Source organism: Prionailurus bengalensis, chromosome X, assembly GCF_016509475.1.
Source record: "Prionailurus bengalensis isolate Pbe53 chromosome X, Fcat_Pben_1.1_paternal_pri, whole genome shotgun sequence".
Lineage (NCBI taxonomy): Eukaryota > Metazoa > Chordata > Mammalia > Carnivora > Felidae > Prionailurus > Prionailurus bengalensis.
Genome location: NC_057361.1, coordinates 10,539,730 through 10,556,464, shown reverse-complemented (window position 1 = coordinate 10,556,464; position 16,735 = coordinate 10,539,730). Strand labels below are relative to the sequence as shown.

Here is a 16,735-nt window from a genome sequence, read left to right as displayed (position 1 = left end):
GTATTTACGATTTTGTCATTTTCACTTCATCTAACACGGTCTATGGAGATGTAACATCAAAACCCTGACTTGCCGAACACGTGACAGCATGGGTACATAGAAGTATCAGCCTCCACAGGCTAGCTGCGAGCAGATGTACACGGGGTGACCTGACCGGTCAGCATCAAGTGCTTAGCGCTGGTTTACTCCCAAGAGTCCATTTGAAATCGCCACTAGAAGTTTAACTTCTTTTCATCGACAAATTCCCAGAAATATATTAAGATGTCAAGTATCCCAAAGACTAAAAAATTATCCAGCTTTCCTACTCTTGGGCTAATGTATTCAAGAATTTAAGGGATTATAGGTCAAGTAGGGGCGCCTGGGTCACTCAGTTGGTTAAGCATCCAACTCTTGGTTTTGGGTCAGATCGTCATCTCACAGTTCCAGGAGTTTGATCCCCGCATCAGGCTCTGCACTGATAGTGTGGAGCCTACTTGGGGTTCCTTTCTCTCTCAAAAAAAAAAAAAAAACAAAAAAACAAAAACTTACCAAGAAAAGATTCTATGTCACGTGAAAATATCATGAAGCATACGAATACTTTAGAAGTAGAAGAAATAAACTAGATCACAGGGACAAAGAAGTTACAATTTTCCGGAAGTAAAAATTGTAGTGTCTCGTGGTTAAGAGTAGTATTTACCCGATGGCAAAAAGTCGCTGCCACTTTCTTGATAGTCACATCTATCAAAATACACTGAAAGAAAGTTGGATAAAATCCTGCTGGTGAATCACTAACCTTTGTGAATATACGAAAGGTTAAACGTGAAGATTCACAAAAATGTATTAAAAAACCAATTTCGTAAGATTAATAAAAACCATGTACTTTTTGCAGTAACACCAGGTATAAACGATAGGTTTTTTAGAATACAGAACAGGCACTTGCAAGCTAACAGCCTCTGTCACAGTGAACACAGTTCGTCCCCAGAGTCACCTTTATTCTTCCTTTCATCTTCTATTAGCCTGTGAGTTCTAGCGATATAGTTGTCCTGGAGTTCAAGTTGATACCTGCAGGTCAGAAAAACTAAAATGAGCTTGTCACTCTCCTGGATGGACTATCAATACCCGAGCTTATCTACGGGACCGGGGCACCGAAAGTGACCACGTGCAAACCTCAGACTCTCTCAAGACGAGAGCCAAGGATCTGAATTCCAAACGTGAAAGGTCTGGAGAACTCTGTTGTGATCCTGTAAATTCGGTCCCCAAACTCAATCACACAAAACCAAGGGTCCTGTTGTTGCGAGGTCACCAAGCACAATTCTCTCTCCCTTGGTCTCGACCGACACCAAGAAGTCAATTAAGTTAAACTTCCGGTGTGCGTGACGGGCCCTAAATCCCAAATGATAACCAAGTCGGTCACTTGGAATTCACCTGTCCCATCTCTCTTCCCTCAGAGAGGAACTTTTGCCCTTAGGGGCTGAGCACAGTCCTGACGGCCGACCGCCAACAGCATGAGCTCTGAATTAGAGACACCCAAAGGCTCATCTTACGGGGTTTCAGCCACCTCCAGCAGCTGTTGCCAACTGACTTTGCGGTTCAGAGGTCAGAGAAAGCAGAGAGGCACTCCCATGATGTCCTCCCAAAATCAACACTGGCTGAAACCATAGAAGGACACCCGAGGCCTCCAAGGACACACCAAGACAAACGATACCCAACAGTTCTCTGTATCCACGGCTACGCTGAATTCACATATACATGTTTCATTTATTCTGCATTTAATGACTAGAGCTACTTCAGTGTTCACTAGTAGGTTAGAGGAGTAGACAAAATATGTACCTAAAATCCACTGTTTCACAAGTCGTACAATGAAAATGGTGTTTAAGTTTTATTTTTAATTAGAGAGACAGAGACAGAAACCCTAACAGGCTCCACACTGTCCGCGCAGAGCCCGACGCGGTGCTCAAACTCACCAACCATGAGATCATGAACTGAGCCGAAGTCAGACGCTTAACCGACTGAGCCACCCAGATGCCCCCTACTTATCTTTAACAGCAGTTTTTAAAAACAACCTCCAGGGGAGCCTGGGTGGCTCAGTTGATTGAGCATCTGACTTTGGCTCCGGTCATGGTCTCATGGTTCATGAGTTTGAGCCCCATGTCAGGCTTTGTGCTGACAGCTCAGAGCCTGGAGCCTGCTTCAGATTCTGGGTCTGTATCCATCTCTCTCTCTCTCTCTCTCTCTCTCTGCCCCTCCCCTGCTCGTCCTCATTCTCTCAAAAGTAAAATAGCCTCCAGAAACCTTTGCAGGTATGATGTAATGGCACAATGACAAATTAAGAGCAAGGGATTAAAAATGAGGTCAATTACTAATAAATACCCTGAGAAGCCAAGTTGAATCCTCTCTTCACTACACATGCATTTACTCACTATTAACTGAGCACTTATTAATTTCAATGTTATGACTTCTTGGCTGTGCAAACTGAGCAAGTCGTAAAGTGCCCTAACAACTTAAAACAAACCACAGGCACTCAGGAAGTGTCAGAGAAGCTATGAGGAAGAATGAGAGATGCCTGGGTGGCTCAGTGTGTTGAGTGTCCAACTTTGGCTTAGGTCATGACCTTGTGGTTCAGGAGTTTGAGCCCTGTGTTGGGCTCTGAGCTGACAGTTCAGAGCCTGGAGCCTGCTTTGGATTCTGGGTCCCCCTCTCTGCCACTCCTCCTGCTTGCACTCTGTCTTGCTCTCTCAAAAACAAATGTTAAAAACAATTTTTTTTTTTTTTTTTTTTTTTTTTTTGTCAAATGAGCAGAGCATGCTATTCTCTGTATCTTTTTAAACCCATCTTAAAATGCTCACAGGAAAGGCTGGACTACCAATGACAACACAGATGTTTTTCAACCCTCAATTTTGCCATCAACCATCGGCTCTATCTACTTCATCAGCGTGCCCATGTTTCCAGCAACTTAATTCAGACACAGGATTCCTTTAACAAGGCCAAGCAATTACTTGAGCAGCTCATTCTTGAGCTTCTGGTCATAGGTCTCCTCAATATTCTGGACATTCAGCTCCCGTTTCCTAAGTGCGTCGGTTGCTCTTTTATTTTTTTCTTCTTGTAGCCGCTGAGCCCTGCAATTGGCCAAAGAGAAAGAAAGCAGGTAAGAAAACCCCAACAGCGGAAGTAACACGTTTAGAGGGAAAGAGACACCTTGTGTTTTTAGCTCCAGAGTAAAACCTTCACAAGGCTTCCCTGCTGGGAAGTGAACTCAAAGAGCCAGAAGTCCCTCTACTTTACCAACTTTAGCTCATCAGCTAGCAGATGGCACCTGGCTAAGGGGAGTGTCAATGTGTCGTGACCGAAGTGGTTTCTTACTTTTGTACACTTACAGGAGAAAACCCACACTCAAAAAGGGGGTACAGGGGATCAAGGGCCACAATCAACGGAGGGGTCAAAGAAGGATGCTTTTAGTTACAAAGCCACAAAGCCAAGTTTAGTGTACCTTAAGTGTTTGTTTCTTCTCGAGTATTATTTCTAACTGTGAGACTTAACTGATTGGCCCCTAACAATTAGAGGTACAAGATTCGTTTTTGGCATTCAATCATGTATTGACTGAAGAGGCCGAAAACAGAAGATGGGTCCATCAGAACCTCCAAATTCGAAGAATGGAGTGCTTTTCGTGGGGAGACCTTCAAACACCTACAAAACCAATTCCAGAGCCAGGAATCAGGTTCACAGGCACTTAGACCAAACCACAGGGATGGGAGGGCTCCCGGCCGAGCATAAAGGCTTGGTGTTAGAGCTCCCTCTGCTGCCCCATCTGTACAGCAAAGGACGAGTAAATCCATTCACTTCACTTCATGTGCTTACAAGGGAGAAGCAGGGCAAACAGAGGTTCAAGAAGTGGTTACATAATCATGATTATACAATCCAGAATCTGCCCAAACTTTGTCCCTTTTCTTTTCTCTCACATTAGCAAACTGCCACTTGAGAATTTCCAAAGAGTAAGGTAGGAAGAAATCAAATGAACAGAACCTACGTAAATGAAAAACATTAATAAAGACAAAGACAAACCTCTTAAATAAAATAGGGTTCCTGGAATATTTCGAGTTTCAAGACGCCAAATGGGAAAGAAAGCTTAATTCCACCAACTGCAGACTGGGGAGCTTGCTCTTAATCCCAGCTGAGATTTGAAGGAGGATACAGATGTGAGCACTTAGGGAAAGGAACACACACACCAAGAGAAATGGTTTCACCCAGGGGTGCCTGGGTGGCTCAGCGTGTGGCTAAGCATCCGACTTTGGCTCAGGTCCTAACCGTGCAGTTCAGGAGTTCAAGCCCCTGGTCAGGCTCTGTGCTGACAGCCAAGAGCCTGGAGCCTGCCTCAGATTCTGTCTCCCTCTCTCTCTGCCCCTCCGCAATTGGTACGAAGAAAAAAAAAAGAAAAAAAAAAAACCACCAGTAGTTTCTTCGCCCAGTAGGAGTCGAGTCAGAGCCACCGTCTTCCCCCTCCCCCAACAGCAGCAGTGCAGTAGAGGGCGGCAGGTCCGGGTATCTGGAATTGTTACTTTGCACACATGCAGCTACTGGATGTGAATGAGTGGACGTAAATGAGAAACATGGCATTTGTTCAAGCATTATCAGCTTCTTCAAGTCACGTGTCTGGTCATACTGTAGCCCGATGATGGCATCCCATTCTGCTTTTCATTCTAATGTGTACTAGTTCATAAGTGAAACCCTAGTCTTTCTCTTCATTTGTGCCTTTTAAAGCTAGGTGGGATCCCCTTTACAAGTGAACACTCTACTTGGCAGTTAACATCTGACTATTAAGACGTGTATTTAGTTCTTTTGAATCGTCATTCTGAATATCCCAAATGAACACACGTTACTCACAATTCAAAAGCTTCCATTCTTTGTTTCAGCTCTGCTTCTCTGCCTCTTAGCATGTCTATATCTTTGAGGAGAAGTTGTCTCTGAGCATAAATCTCCTTGGTTTCAATCTGTGTACAGAAGCATTAGTTTTCAGCAAGCAAGCTAAAGATATAACAGATCCGAACTAATATAGTGCTTCCTCGGTTCCAGAGAACTACAGATACTTAGGGTTACAATTTCACTTTCAAGAGGTTCCAATTCAGCATACTCTTTTTGCCCATTTAGCCACCCAAACATGCATTCCCTCCTTCAATGACTGTTTGGACCCATTAGCATATATTCCTAACATCTCTGCTCTGTTTAATCTACCTAACGGACATCCCCCAGAGACTTCACATTTCGACAAGTGCGTCAGGAAGAAAAGGACACGAAATGTGCATGTAGCAATAAAACTTCCAAAGAATAGAATGCCCCTGGTTCTGTTGTCTCAAAGTTTCAGTTCATAGGTCATTCTGACTCGGTTAACAAGGTGAATGAACGGGCCACACTTCCATTTGTGTGTTCGCTGAGCAAGGCTTCACGGAGTACCTGGCATGTGTCTAACAGCACACTCAGAACTAGACAAAGACGAACAGGTAGAGTTCCCATCTTTCCAAAATTCAGTGTAGTCAGGGAAAGTGAAATTACACACTAGGATGTGATGACTTTTGTAACTAAAATACTTCAGGACTGTGGCAGGAACAGGACCTGAGTCAGTCAGGGAAGGCATTACAAGGAAGGGACACAGAAGCTGGATTTGAAGGCCAAGAGGGTTTCATCGAGGGCACAAGAAGGGCATTGCAGGTAGTGGAATAAAGTCAGGATGCTTGGCATGAGGATGGCCATCTTGTCCAGAGCCTTCAGAGAATCAGCGAACTCAATGAATATTCTGGTCTGGTAACTGATCTCAACTAGTCAGTCACCCGTCTCGAGGATGCAGTTGTTAACGTAAACATCCAATCGTCTCAAAGACAGTGGCTCCAACATTGATTTTTTTCTAAAAGCCCCATCACCAGAAATGGTACACGAAATCATAGGACGTGACTGGGTCTTTCTGAGCAGTTGTAATCAAGGGTGGGCGCTGGGAGGGAGCCCTCCAACTTTCGAGGTCTCCACATAGCAGCGGTTCTGGCTGGACACAGCAAACAGTGTCCCGAATCCAGGCTTGTCTAAGACAGCCCCTTGGGAAAGGAACCAGTTTTTCCTCAAAGAGTGGACCCCATCCCTCCTGCCACTCCTCGCCCTTTCCACTTCCTGTCTAGTCACTTTCCGGGAGAAATCGAATGGCCACCTTCCACAATCCTAGACTCCGCAATTCCAGGGACCCTCAACCCCTGTGACATTTTGTTTCTAGTCTTCACGCGACATCTCAACCCGCAGCCCTGTCCTATGGGCCCACGCTTACTCTTCCATCCATCAGTGTCCCGACATCTTGTCCTGGATGCCTCCGAGAACACCACACAGCCCTGTCTCTCCCCCCCGCAACCCCCCTGGGGTAGTAGCCGCCCACCATCCCCACCGAACCCCAATGTCCTCAAGAGGCTGCCCTTCTCAAGCCAAGTCAACTCAGCTCCGTCAGGTCCATTGCCCAAGCGCCTCAATCTTCTTGCCCTCGCTAACCTGACTGTACCACACCAACTGCCTACAAGCACCTGGTTTGGTCCACTTCGGCTGCGTGATGCCCGTGTCACGGCCAGGGCCTCCACACAGCTCTGCCAGTCCGGCCTGCTTGGCCCTCACCCCCATGCAGCAATTCCACACCGATCCTCTCCTTGAGGCTGCCCCCCGACCCTCCCCCATCTGCCCGAGAGGAGGGAGCGTATTCAGCGGGGAATTTTGCCTGCTCCCAACATGGAAGCTAGCACCCACAGTCCCTTCCTCCCAGCGCTCTCGGGGGAGGAAGTCTCCATAACCTTTTCAAGGCCAGTCCTACCACTTGTGCTCTTGACCTCCATCCCTCATACACCTGTAGGGCTTGATCTTGGCTAACCAACTGTCACAACCCACTCTAGGGCCTGAAGCCCATCTACAAACAGCCACAGGAAATAGATACCTGGCAAAGAATTGTAAAATCTTACCTCTTGGTGCTTCTGAATTCTCTCAAAAGCCAACTTCTCCCGAGAAATAAGGGCGTCAGATTTTGCTCGACAAGCTCTCTCCAATTCGTTCCGGAACTCAGCCAATTCCCTCTCAGACTTTCTTTTCTCTTCCATCTTAACTTTTGCTACTTCAGTATCTTTAAAATACTTTAACTGCCAATCGATCACCAATTATTGTAAATACCAAAACTATACTAAGAAAATAACTTCTCTCTTCAGGGTTAGGTTTAACACTAATGCTCTAATATACTTAGTTTAACTCATTTTTACTTTCATCTCATTCATTATACGTGTAGGATTCACTCAAAAGGCATAAGAAATGACATCAGTTGGAAAGAAAAATCATGCCTAACAGTGTATCACATTTGTTAATAAAAATTCTCTATTTTTCCCCCCCATACCCAAGATGAAGACATCACAGGACACCTGGGTGGCTCAGTTGGTGACACGTCTGACTTCTTGATTTCGGCTCAGTTCATGATCTCATGGTTCTTGAGCTCGAGCCCTGAGTCAGGTTCTATGCTGACAGCGTGGAGCCTGCTAAGGATTCTCTCTCACCTTTTCTCAGCCCCTCCCCTGCTTACATTTGTTCTTAAACTTTTTTTTTTTTTTAAAGACATTCAAGACAAGCACAGCAACAAGTTACAGCTCACCTTTTGACACATTTCTGCCCGAAGCTGCTGTTCTATTTCTCTTTTATATTCATTTAACTTTACTTCTAAGGATTCTAACTTTGGACGCTGAGCGTAAGCACCTGCAAACTGATCATCAATAAGCTGAAGCTTCTCCACTGTTAAAACAACATAGGAAATTAGCATAGGGAACTGCCGTCAGTTGAGCAAGAGGCTGGAGCTCTGTTCAAAAGCACAGAGTATACTTAGGGGCAACGGGAAGGATGTCTGCAATTTACTTTGAAACCCCACAAAATTAAGATAGATTAATGGATGGGTCGGATAAGCGATCAAGCAAGGAGGATACAAATTTACCGGGTAAGTCTAGGTATACAAGTCTTCACTGTACAACCGTTTCCACCATTCCTTACATCGGAAATTCTCACCATCCAATGTCAGGGGGAAAGAAAGCCAAGAGTGCAACTTAAGTCAGAAAACAATGGCATCTCTTCCCAGTCCCTAAGTGCCAAGGCAGAGAGTGCTTTTATTGGACTGTGGTTAAAGTCGACTGACACGTTCAAAACACGGACCTTAAAATAATAAATCAAAGATCACGTATTTTGACTCCTCTGCTTTGCAGAGAAGGAAGCAGATGCCCGTGCAGTTTAAGTGAGTCCCATAGGGCTAAGCAACTGTGTAAGGGCAGCACTGGGGCTGCAAGCTCGTCTGTTGCTGGGCTGTCGTTCTAGTGCTCTCTCCAGTAGACCCACAGCCCCCACAACAGCTGCGGGCCAGCATCAACCGACCGCAAACCCAGACTTGCAGGATGAGCTCGATCGTGGAGAACACCACCCGCCAAAAAGGATGCACCGGACAAGGCGGCTGACACAAATAGTTTGAAGAGATTGGCAGCGTCCGTCTTTTTAGAGAACTTTCAACAGGTTTTCCATTTACTTTTCTGGGTTTTCCAAATGCTTTACAATTGTGTCGTCCACTACAGGACTCTCTAGCCACACGTGGCCACGGAGTACATGAAGTGGGACCAGTTCAAATTGAGAGGTGTTTTAAATGTAAAAGACACACCAGGTTTCAATGATGGAGTATGGAAATTTTATATAGAATAATCTCATTAACGTTTTCTGGATCAATTACATGTTGGAATCTTTTGGACATACCGGGTTAAATAAATTATATTAAAATAAATTCACCTGTTCCCCCCCCCCCCATGGCTACTAGAAAATTAACAGTTACACATGTGGCTATTATTGGACAGTACTTCTCTAGAATAAGCATGTACCATGCTCCCAAGGGAATAAACCCTAGGCCAAAATGAAGGCCTCATCATATAGCTTATGTTTTACTAATAACAGACTTCTCTTTTTACTGGTTAGAAGTATTATTCTCCTTAAGACTCAGGAGGTGCCAAGAAACTGATCATGTAATTTTAGAAAAATTTGGACTGTAGGGGTGCCTGGGTGGCTCAGTTGGTTAAGCGTCCAACTTCGGCTCAGGTCATGATCTCCCGGTTTAGGAGTTTGATCCCTGCATCGTCATGCTCTGTGCAGATAGCTCCAAGCCTGGGGCCTGCTTCAGATTCTGTGTCTTCCTTCCTCTGCCTATCTCCTGCTCATGCTCCCTCCCCTTCCCTCCCCCTCTCTCTCAAAAGTAAGTTTTTAAAAATTAAAAAAAAAAAATTTGGATTCTACTATCCGTTCTGACCCAGAAGGAACGTTTCCAAGTTGTGCTTCCTCTGGGGACCCCTATTTCCTCAGCTCTAAACCAAAGTGATATGCCACTGACTTCTCTAGTTTTCTCCACAAGGCACACAGTCAAGGATTTCCTTAGTGGCCATAAATTCAAGTTAGAGGAAACCTAGAGAAGAACCTCCCAGTTATGAGAGGTTGAACCCAACACACAGAGAAGCACGTGGGCCTTCAGAGAGGGGAGGGTGGCACGGGCGAGCAGTCCTGGCCGCCTCCCGCGAGGCTTCCAGAGGAAGCAGGCACCTGTGCCCCCTGCAGCTTGCACCCCTCCCAGTCAAAGAACAGACCCACAGTACAGCACATCAGGTCCTTTCCTTCACTTGAGGAGAAAACAAACATTAAAATTCTGAAGGAGAGCCAGTTACCAAGTGAGTCTTGGCCAGGCAATGTGGAACTTGTCTGAGTTCCCACATCGCAGCTCGCTCTGGACTGATGATACTCTGCCACTTCTTTTAAAAAACTCCATGAGAAAACCTACAAGACACAAAGCGCATAATACAGTTTCGGCGTGTAACTTTTTTCCATTCAACCATTGCATCAACCCTGTTTCTAAGATCTTGGCTTTTAAACATTATCCTTTCTTACATTCTAGATCTTCTAAGAATAATTTCTAAGGAAAGGCCTTTGCAAACATGACACACAACCTAGAAGCAATAACGAGCAGTATCAATCTCACAACGTAAAAATTAGAAACCTAGATGGCACGAAATCAAGTCAAAAGACAAGTGATAACACTGCAACAAAGTACTCGCGAGGATGTGGAGACAGGAGTAATTTTCATAATATCAAAGAGCTGTTACAAGTCAAAACAATGGAGAAATTACACAAGACATGGACCAAGTTTATACAAAAAAAGTCCGATAAACAGGATATAAACCAACAAACATTGCACTGCTGGTGGGAATGCACACTGGTGCAGCTGCTCTGGAGGACAGTGTAGAGGTTCCTCAAAAAACTAAAAATTAAACTACCCCATGACCCAGCAATTCCAATACTAGGTATTTATCCAAAGGACACAAAAATGCTGATTCATAGGGGCTCACGCACCCCAATGTTTACAGCAGCGCTATCACCAACAGCCCAATTATGTAAAGAGCCCAAAGGTCCATCAACTGACAAAGAAGGTGGTGTGTTTGTGTGTGTGTGTGTGTGTGTGTGTGTGTGTGTGTGTGATATTACAATGGAATATTACTTGGTGATCAAACAAGAATCAAATCTTTCCGTTTCCAACAACGTGAATGAAACTAGAATGTATTACGGAAAGAGCCTAAATGTCCATCAACTGATGAATGGATAAAGAGGTTGTGGTTTGTATGTACAATAGAATACTACTTGGAAATGACAAAGGATGAAATCTGGCCTTTTGTAGCAACGTAGATGAACTGGAGTGTTATGCTAAGTGAAATAAGTCATACAGGGAAAGACAGAGACCGTATGTTTTCACTCTCATGTGGATCCTGAGAAACTTGACAGAAGACCATGGGGGAGGGGAAGGAAAAAAAAAGTTAGGGAGGGAGCCAAATCATAAGAGACTGAAAAACTGAGAATAAAGTGAGGGGTGGGAGGGAGGGGAAAGTGGGTGATGGGCATTGAGGAGGGCACCTGTTGGGATGAGCACTGGGTGTTGTATGGAAACCAATTTGACAATAAATTTCATATCAAAAAAATAAAAAAACTAGAGTATTATGCTAAGCAAAATAATCAGTCAGAGAAAGACCAATACATTATCTCACACACATGGAATTTAAGAAACAACACATGACCAAAGGGGAAGGGAAGGACAAAGAAAATAAAAACACAAGGAGGCAAACCATCAGAGTATTGGTTTTTGTTTTTAAGTTTCTTTGGAGAGACAAAGTGCAAGTGGTGGCACAGAGACAGTGAGAGAGAACTTCCAGCAGGCCCCACACTGTCAGTGCAGACCCAGATGCAGGGCTCGAACTCACAAACCTAAGATTATGACTGGAGCTAAAACTAAGAGTCAGATGCTTAACCAACTGACAGAGCCACCCAGGTGCCCCAAGATTTTTTTTTTTTAATGTCTATTTTTGAGAAAGAGAAACATGGCACAAGTGAAGTGAGGGGCACAGAGAGGAAGTCAGAATCCCAAACAGGTTCTGCACCATCAGCACAGAGCCCAATACGGGGCGTGATCTCAGGACAGTGAGATCCTGACCTTAGCTAAAACCCAGAGTTGGACACTTAACCAAATGAGCCACCCAAGCACCCCACCATATGAGATTCTTCAAGACAGAGAACGGAGGGTGGCTGGAGGGGAGGTGGGTGGGGAGATGGGCTAAATGAGCGATGGGCATGAAGGACGACACTTGTTGGGATGAGCACTAGGTGTTGTATGTAAGTGATGCATCACTGGGTTCTACTCCTGAAATCAGTATTACACTCTCGGTTAACTAACTTCAATTCAAATAAAGTTAAAAAAAAAAATAATAAAGGCTATAGATTAAAAAACAGCTAACCTCATAATGTATGTAAACAACTGAGTGCTTCTAAGACGAGGAAAAACAAGGATGTCCTCTCTCACCACTTTGATTCAACCTAGTACTCAAAGTCCTTGCCACAGCCATTGGACAAAAAACATCCAAATTGGTAAGAAGTAAAACTGTCACTATTTGCAGATGTCACGATAGTATACACAGAAAACTTCAAAGACTCCACCAAAAGACACTAGCACCGATAAATGAATTCAGTGATGTCACAGGATACAAAGTTAATATACAGAAATCTGTTGCACCTCTATACAGTAATAATCAAGTGGCAAAAAAAAATGCCATTTACCATTGCACCAAAAAAAAATTATACACACACACACACCTGTAAGTAAACCTAACCAAGGAGCTGAAAGACCTACACTATGAAAACCCTAAAACACAGATCAAAGAATCCAAGATGACACCAACAGAAAATATTCTGTGCTCAGGGACTCAGAGAACCAGTATTGTTAACGTGTCAATGTTACCCAAAGCAATTTACAGACGCCATGCAATCTCGGTCAAAATACCAACAGCATTTTTCACAGAACTAGACTACCACTAAAATTCGTATGGAACCACGAAAGACTCCCGAAGAGCCAAAACAACCTTGAGGTAAAAGAACAAAGCTGGAGATATCACAATTCCTGATTGCAAGATGTACCCCAAAGCTGTCATAATCAAAACAGTAACACAGTGGCACAACAGGCACTTAGATGAACAGAGAGCCCAGAAATAAACCCACGCACGTATGGTCAATTAATCTACAACAAAGGAGGCAAGAGTATACACCAGGGGGATAAAGCAGTCTCTTCAGCAAATGGTGTTGGGGAAACTGGATGGCTACATGCAAAACAATGAAGGTGGACCACTTTTCTTACACCACACATAAAAATAAGCTCAAAATGAATTAAAGTCCTAAATGTGAGAGCTGAAATCACAAAATTCCTAGAAAACATAGGCAGTAATATCTTTGACATCAACTGTAGATATGTGTTTTTCTAGATAGTTCTTGCTTCCTTCGCCTGAAGAGACCTATCGGGACTACCAAACAGCGAGCTTTGGCACAGCAAAGAAAACCATCAACAAAACAAAAAGCAACCTACTGAATGGCAGAAGATATTTGTAAACGATCTATCCAGTAAGGAGTTAATATCCAAGATATATAAAGGACTTCTACAATCCAACACAAAAACCAATCAACAAACGAGTCAAGGACCTGAATACGCACTTTTCCAAAGATATTCAGATGGCCAACAGACTCACGAAAAAAAGGCTCAACATCACTCACCATTAGGGAAATGCAAATCAAAACCACAGTGAGAGATCAATCACCTCACACCTATCAGAACAGCTAAAACCAAAAAACACAAGAAACTAATGCTGGTGAGGATGTGGAGAAAAAGGAGTCCTCTTGCACTGCTGGTGGGAATGCAAACTGGTGCAGCCACTGTGGAAAACAGTATGGAGGTTCCTCAAAAAGTTAAAAATAGGAGTGCCTGGGTGGTTCAGTTAAAGAACGTCTGACTCCATCTCAGCTCAGGTCATGATCTCATAGTTGTGAGATCGAGCCTCCTGTTTGGCTCCACACTGGGTGTGGAGCCTACTTGGGATTCTCTCTCCCTCTGTTCCTCCCCTGCTCACATGCATGTGCTCTACCCAAAGAAAAAAAAAAAAGTTAAAAATAGAATTACCATATGTTCCAGTAATTCCACTACTGGGTATTTGTGCAAAGAAAACGAACACTAACTTGAAATGACATATGCATCCCTAGGTTTACAGCAGCATTGTTTACAATGGATAGATGTGGTATGTAAGTGTGTGCACACGCGCACAGACGGGGACACACACACACAGTGGAATTATCACTCAGCCATAAGAACAAAACTGGGGTGCCTGGGTGGCTCCGTCGGTTAAGCGTCCAACTTTGGCTTAGGTAATGATGGGTCTGTGGGGGTTGAAGCCTCACGTCAGGCTCTGTGCTGACAGCTCGGAGCCTGGAGCCTGCTTCAGATTCTGTGTGTCCCTCTCTCTCTGCCCCTCCCCTGCTCACGCTCAGTGTGTCTGTCGCTCTCGAAAATAAATACACATTAAATGAAAAATTAGGAGCTTTAGGATCTTCCAACAGTCGAAAGGACTCAGCTTCTGCATGAACAAAGGTAAAGGCCTCCCACCTCCCTTTTCCCCAAGATTTCCAAGTCTGGTTTTCACTTCCTCTCATTAGACATACACTTGCAATTCGTCTCTGGCTCATCCGCTCATCCTCTCTTGCCCGTTTCTTTTCCCCCCAGTCAGCGCGTTGTCTCCTCACACCTTCCTGCTACTCTTATGCTCAGGCATGTCTGCTCTGCCTCTGGAGACAAGGTAGACATGCCGCAGGAACTTTCTCGGAGATGCTGCAGTAGGGTCATCTTTCCAGAGGTGCTCCTCCCCCTCGCTCACTGTAACGGTCATCACCGTTTCCCAGGTCTGCAGGGCTTCTCATGGGTCCTAACTGGTTCCACTTCCCCTCTCCCCTCCCTGTATGCATACCCCTCTGAGAAGGATTGCTCTGGTCTCCCCATTTATTCAACTGTTCTAGCTTTGGCCCTTAAGAGCTCCTTCACAGTGCCTTTCCCCCCCACCCCCTTATTAAGCATTTCCCTATGTCTAGCATTAGACAACACTCCGGGCTCCTCTTGTGCCTTCTCTGCCCCAGTCCTAGAATCAGTCATCGCTCCGGGGAGCCCTGGTTCCTATCATGGAATGGTCTTCGAAACCCAATCTTAGTGTTCCAAACCGGGCACTAGGTGTGCACACAGTTACTAGGGTGTCCTTGCTTCTAGGCCCTCTCAGCCTGCACAAAGATAGTTGAGTGTTCTATGAACCCGTGCAGATACATTGATCTATAGAGATCCTCTGCAGATGTATGAAGCTAAACCTGAGCTCACAGTGAGGGGTTTAACAAACCCACTATCGCACACATCATTCTAGCCTCCTCCCCTTACCCGACTGTAAAATCACACTCTAACAGGGAGAAACTTGGCTCTCGCCCTCTACTATCCATTGTGTTAGTTGTCCAAATCCAGCATCCATGTACAATGGTTTCAGAGCAGTTAACCAGTACCCCCATGAGCCAGTTATCACTCCACATCCAGGGCCTATATACAGTTTCATTTGCCTTTAGTCATAAAATCTTCATTTCCAATGTTGATGAGCTCAGCATCGTTTCTTCTCCTGGGGGGGGGGGGGGGGCGGGGGTTAGGACAGACCATTTTGTCACTGTCTGCAATCCATCCTGGGGCACCTGACCTCCTAAAATTGCATACATTAAGCTTCACCCTTTGTGCTAGGAGGTTCTACAGGCTCTGGCCACTATAGTGCTATATAGATCCTACCACGGTCATAGGAAACACACTCGCTTAAGAAATTCCCTGTGCTTCACCTATTCAACCTTCCACACCCCCATTCCGCCAAATCCCTGGCAACCACTGATCCACTCAGCAGCTCTACACTTTTGCCTTTTTCAGAAAATCATATATGAAATCACACAGTATGTACCCTTTACGGACCAGCCCCTTCCCTAACAAAATGCATTTAAAGGTAGTTTGTTTTTGCATGGATTAACAGTGCAAAATACCGTCATCAAAATACTCATTAGTATTCCCTTGTCTGGATGCACCTCAGTTTCTTTATCCACCCCTCTTAGTGACATTGTGACTGCTCCCCATTTCTGGCCATCACTACCAAGTACCACAAACATTCCTATTCGGGGATCTACGTGGACCTAAGTTCTCAAGTCAGTCGGGTAAATACCTAGGAGCATCACTGTTGGATGGGAAGAGTATGCTTAGCTTTGTGAGAAAACACCCATCTGTCAGAGTGGTTATACCATTTCTTAAGATCCCCTCAGGCCCCCAGTTTCCTTGCCACAGAGTTAAGCTACAGATACCCACTATCTACCTGAGGCCCGTGCTATCCAGTACGATCACTATTCACGTGTGGCTACTGCAATTTAACAGTCAGTTCGTTAGCCACGTTTCAACCCTTCAACAGCCACACATGGCTAGCTCTATCAGATGCACAGGGATAGCCACGCGCTACCGTATCAGATGGCACAGGGATAGCCATTCCCATGACTACAGAAAATTTACACGGAACAGTACTGCCTCAGCATATAGAATACACGATCACTTACCATACTCAACTTCAGTATGGATGCCCTACTTCGCAGGCACTCTAGGAGGTCTTGTGATCTGATTCACTCATCCTCTGCTGACATCACTCCCAAGAGACTAGGCAATTCAGTCACAGACTAATAGTTGGCAGAAGGTAAATACTCAAGTGTTTGCCAAATGCGAAGTTTGAAAAGAACACCCGACTGGGGATGACAGCAATGCCGGCGACAGACAAAACCCAGGGGCACACCAACACGAAAGGGCCGTTACATAACGTTACGGGTTATTCAAAAGACCTAAAGAATATGTATTACAGGCCAGTTACCAGCTGAAGTTCAGGCTACGAAGTCCGTAGGCAAGTCCAGCCCACAGTCTGTACCCGTGGCAGTTATAGAATGGCCTCTAGGATGGTTCTTATCAAGGCCAAAATTAAAGCAGTTTACCAGGCCCATATCAACACTTAAGAAATATTTATGTAACACTTACTACTAACCAGTTATTTCATTCGTTAAGCAATTAATTTTTAAGTTGTACTTTATAGACATGTACTTTATCGAGGAGGAGATCTAGGATACAAAGATACCTACACCCTTAACACTGTCTGGGTGTGGGGCAATGTTCCCAACAGTGGGTATGTTTACAAAAAGTACCTTTCAGATCATTTGTGGGGCTGTATCAACTACTGTCTACAGTGGGTTTTTTGTGTGTGAGTAGCTAAGAGCAATTAAGAGGACTGAAATT

General features: G+C 44.7%; 1 protein-coding gene across 1 annotated transcript in view; it reads right to left on the bottom strand.

Annotated features, from left to right (window-relative positions):
• OFD1 (OFD1 centriole and centriolar satellite protein) overlaps nucleotides 1-16,735 on the bottom strand; it is a 41,822-nt gene that overhangs the window by 18,138 nt on the left and 6,949 nt on the right. The window contains 7 exon segments of the mRNA XM_043570653.1: nucleotides 968-1,041; nucleotides 2,976-3,095; nucleotides 4,858-4,964; nucleotides 6,954-7,127; nucleotides 7,628-7,764; nucleotides 9,714-9,807; nucleotides 9,809-9,822. Coding sequence (XP_043426588.1) covers nucleotides 968-1,041; nucleotides 2,976-3,095; nucleotides 4,858-4,964; nucleotides 6,954-7,127; nucleotides 7,628-7,764; nucleotides 9,714-9,807; nucleotides 9,809-9,822 — 720 coding nt within the window.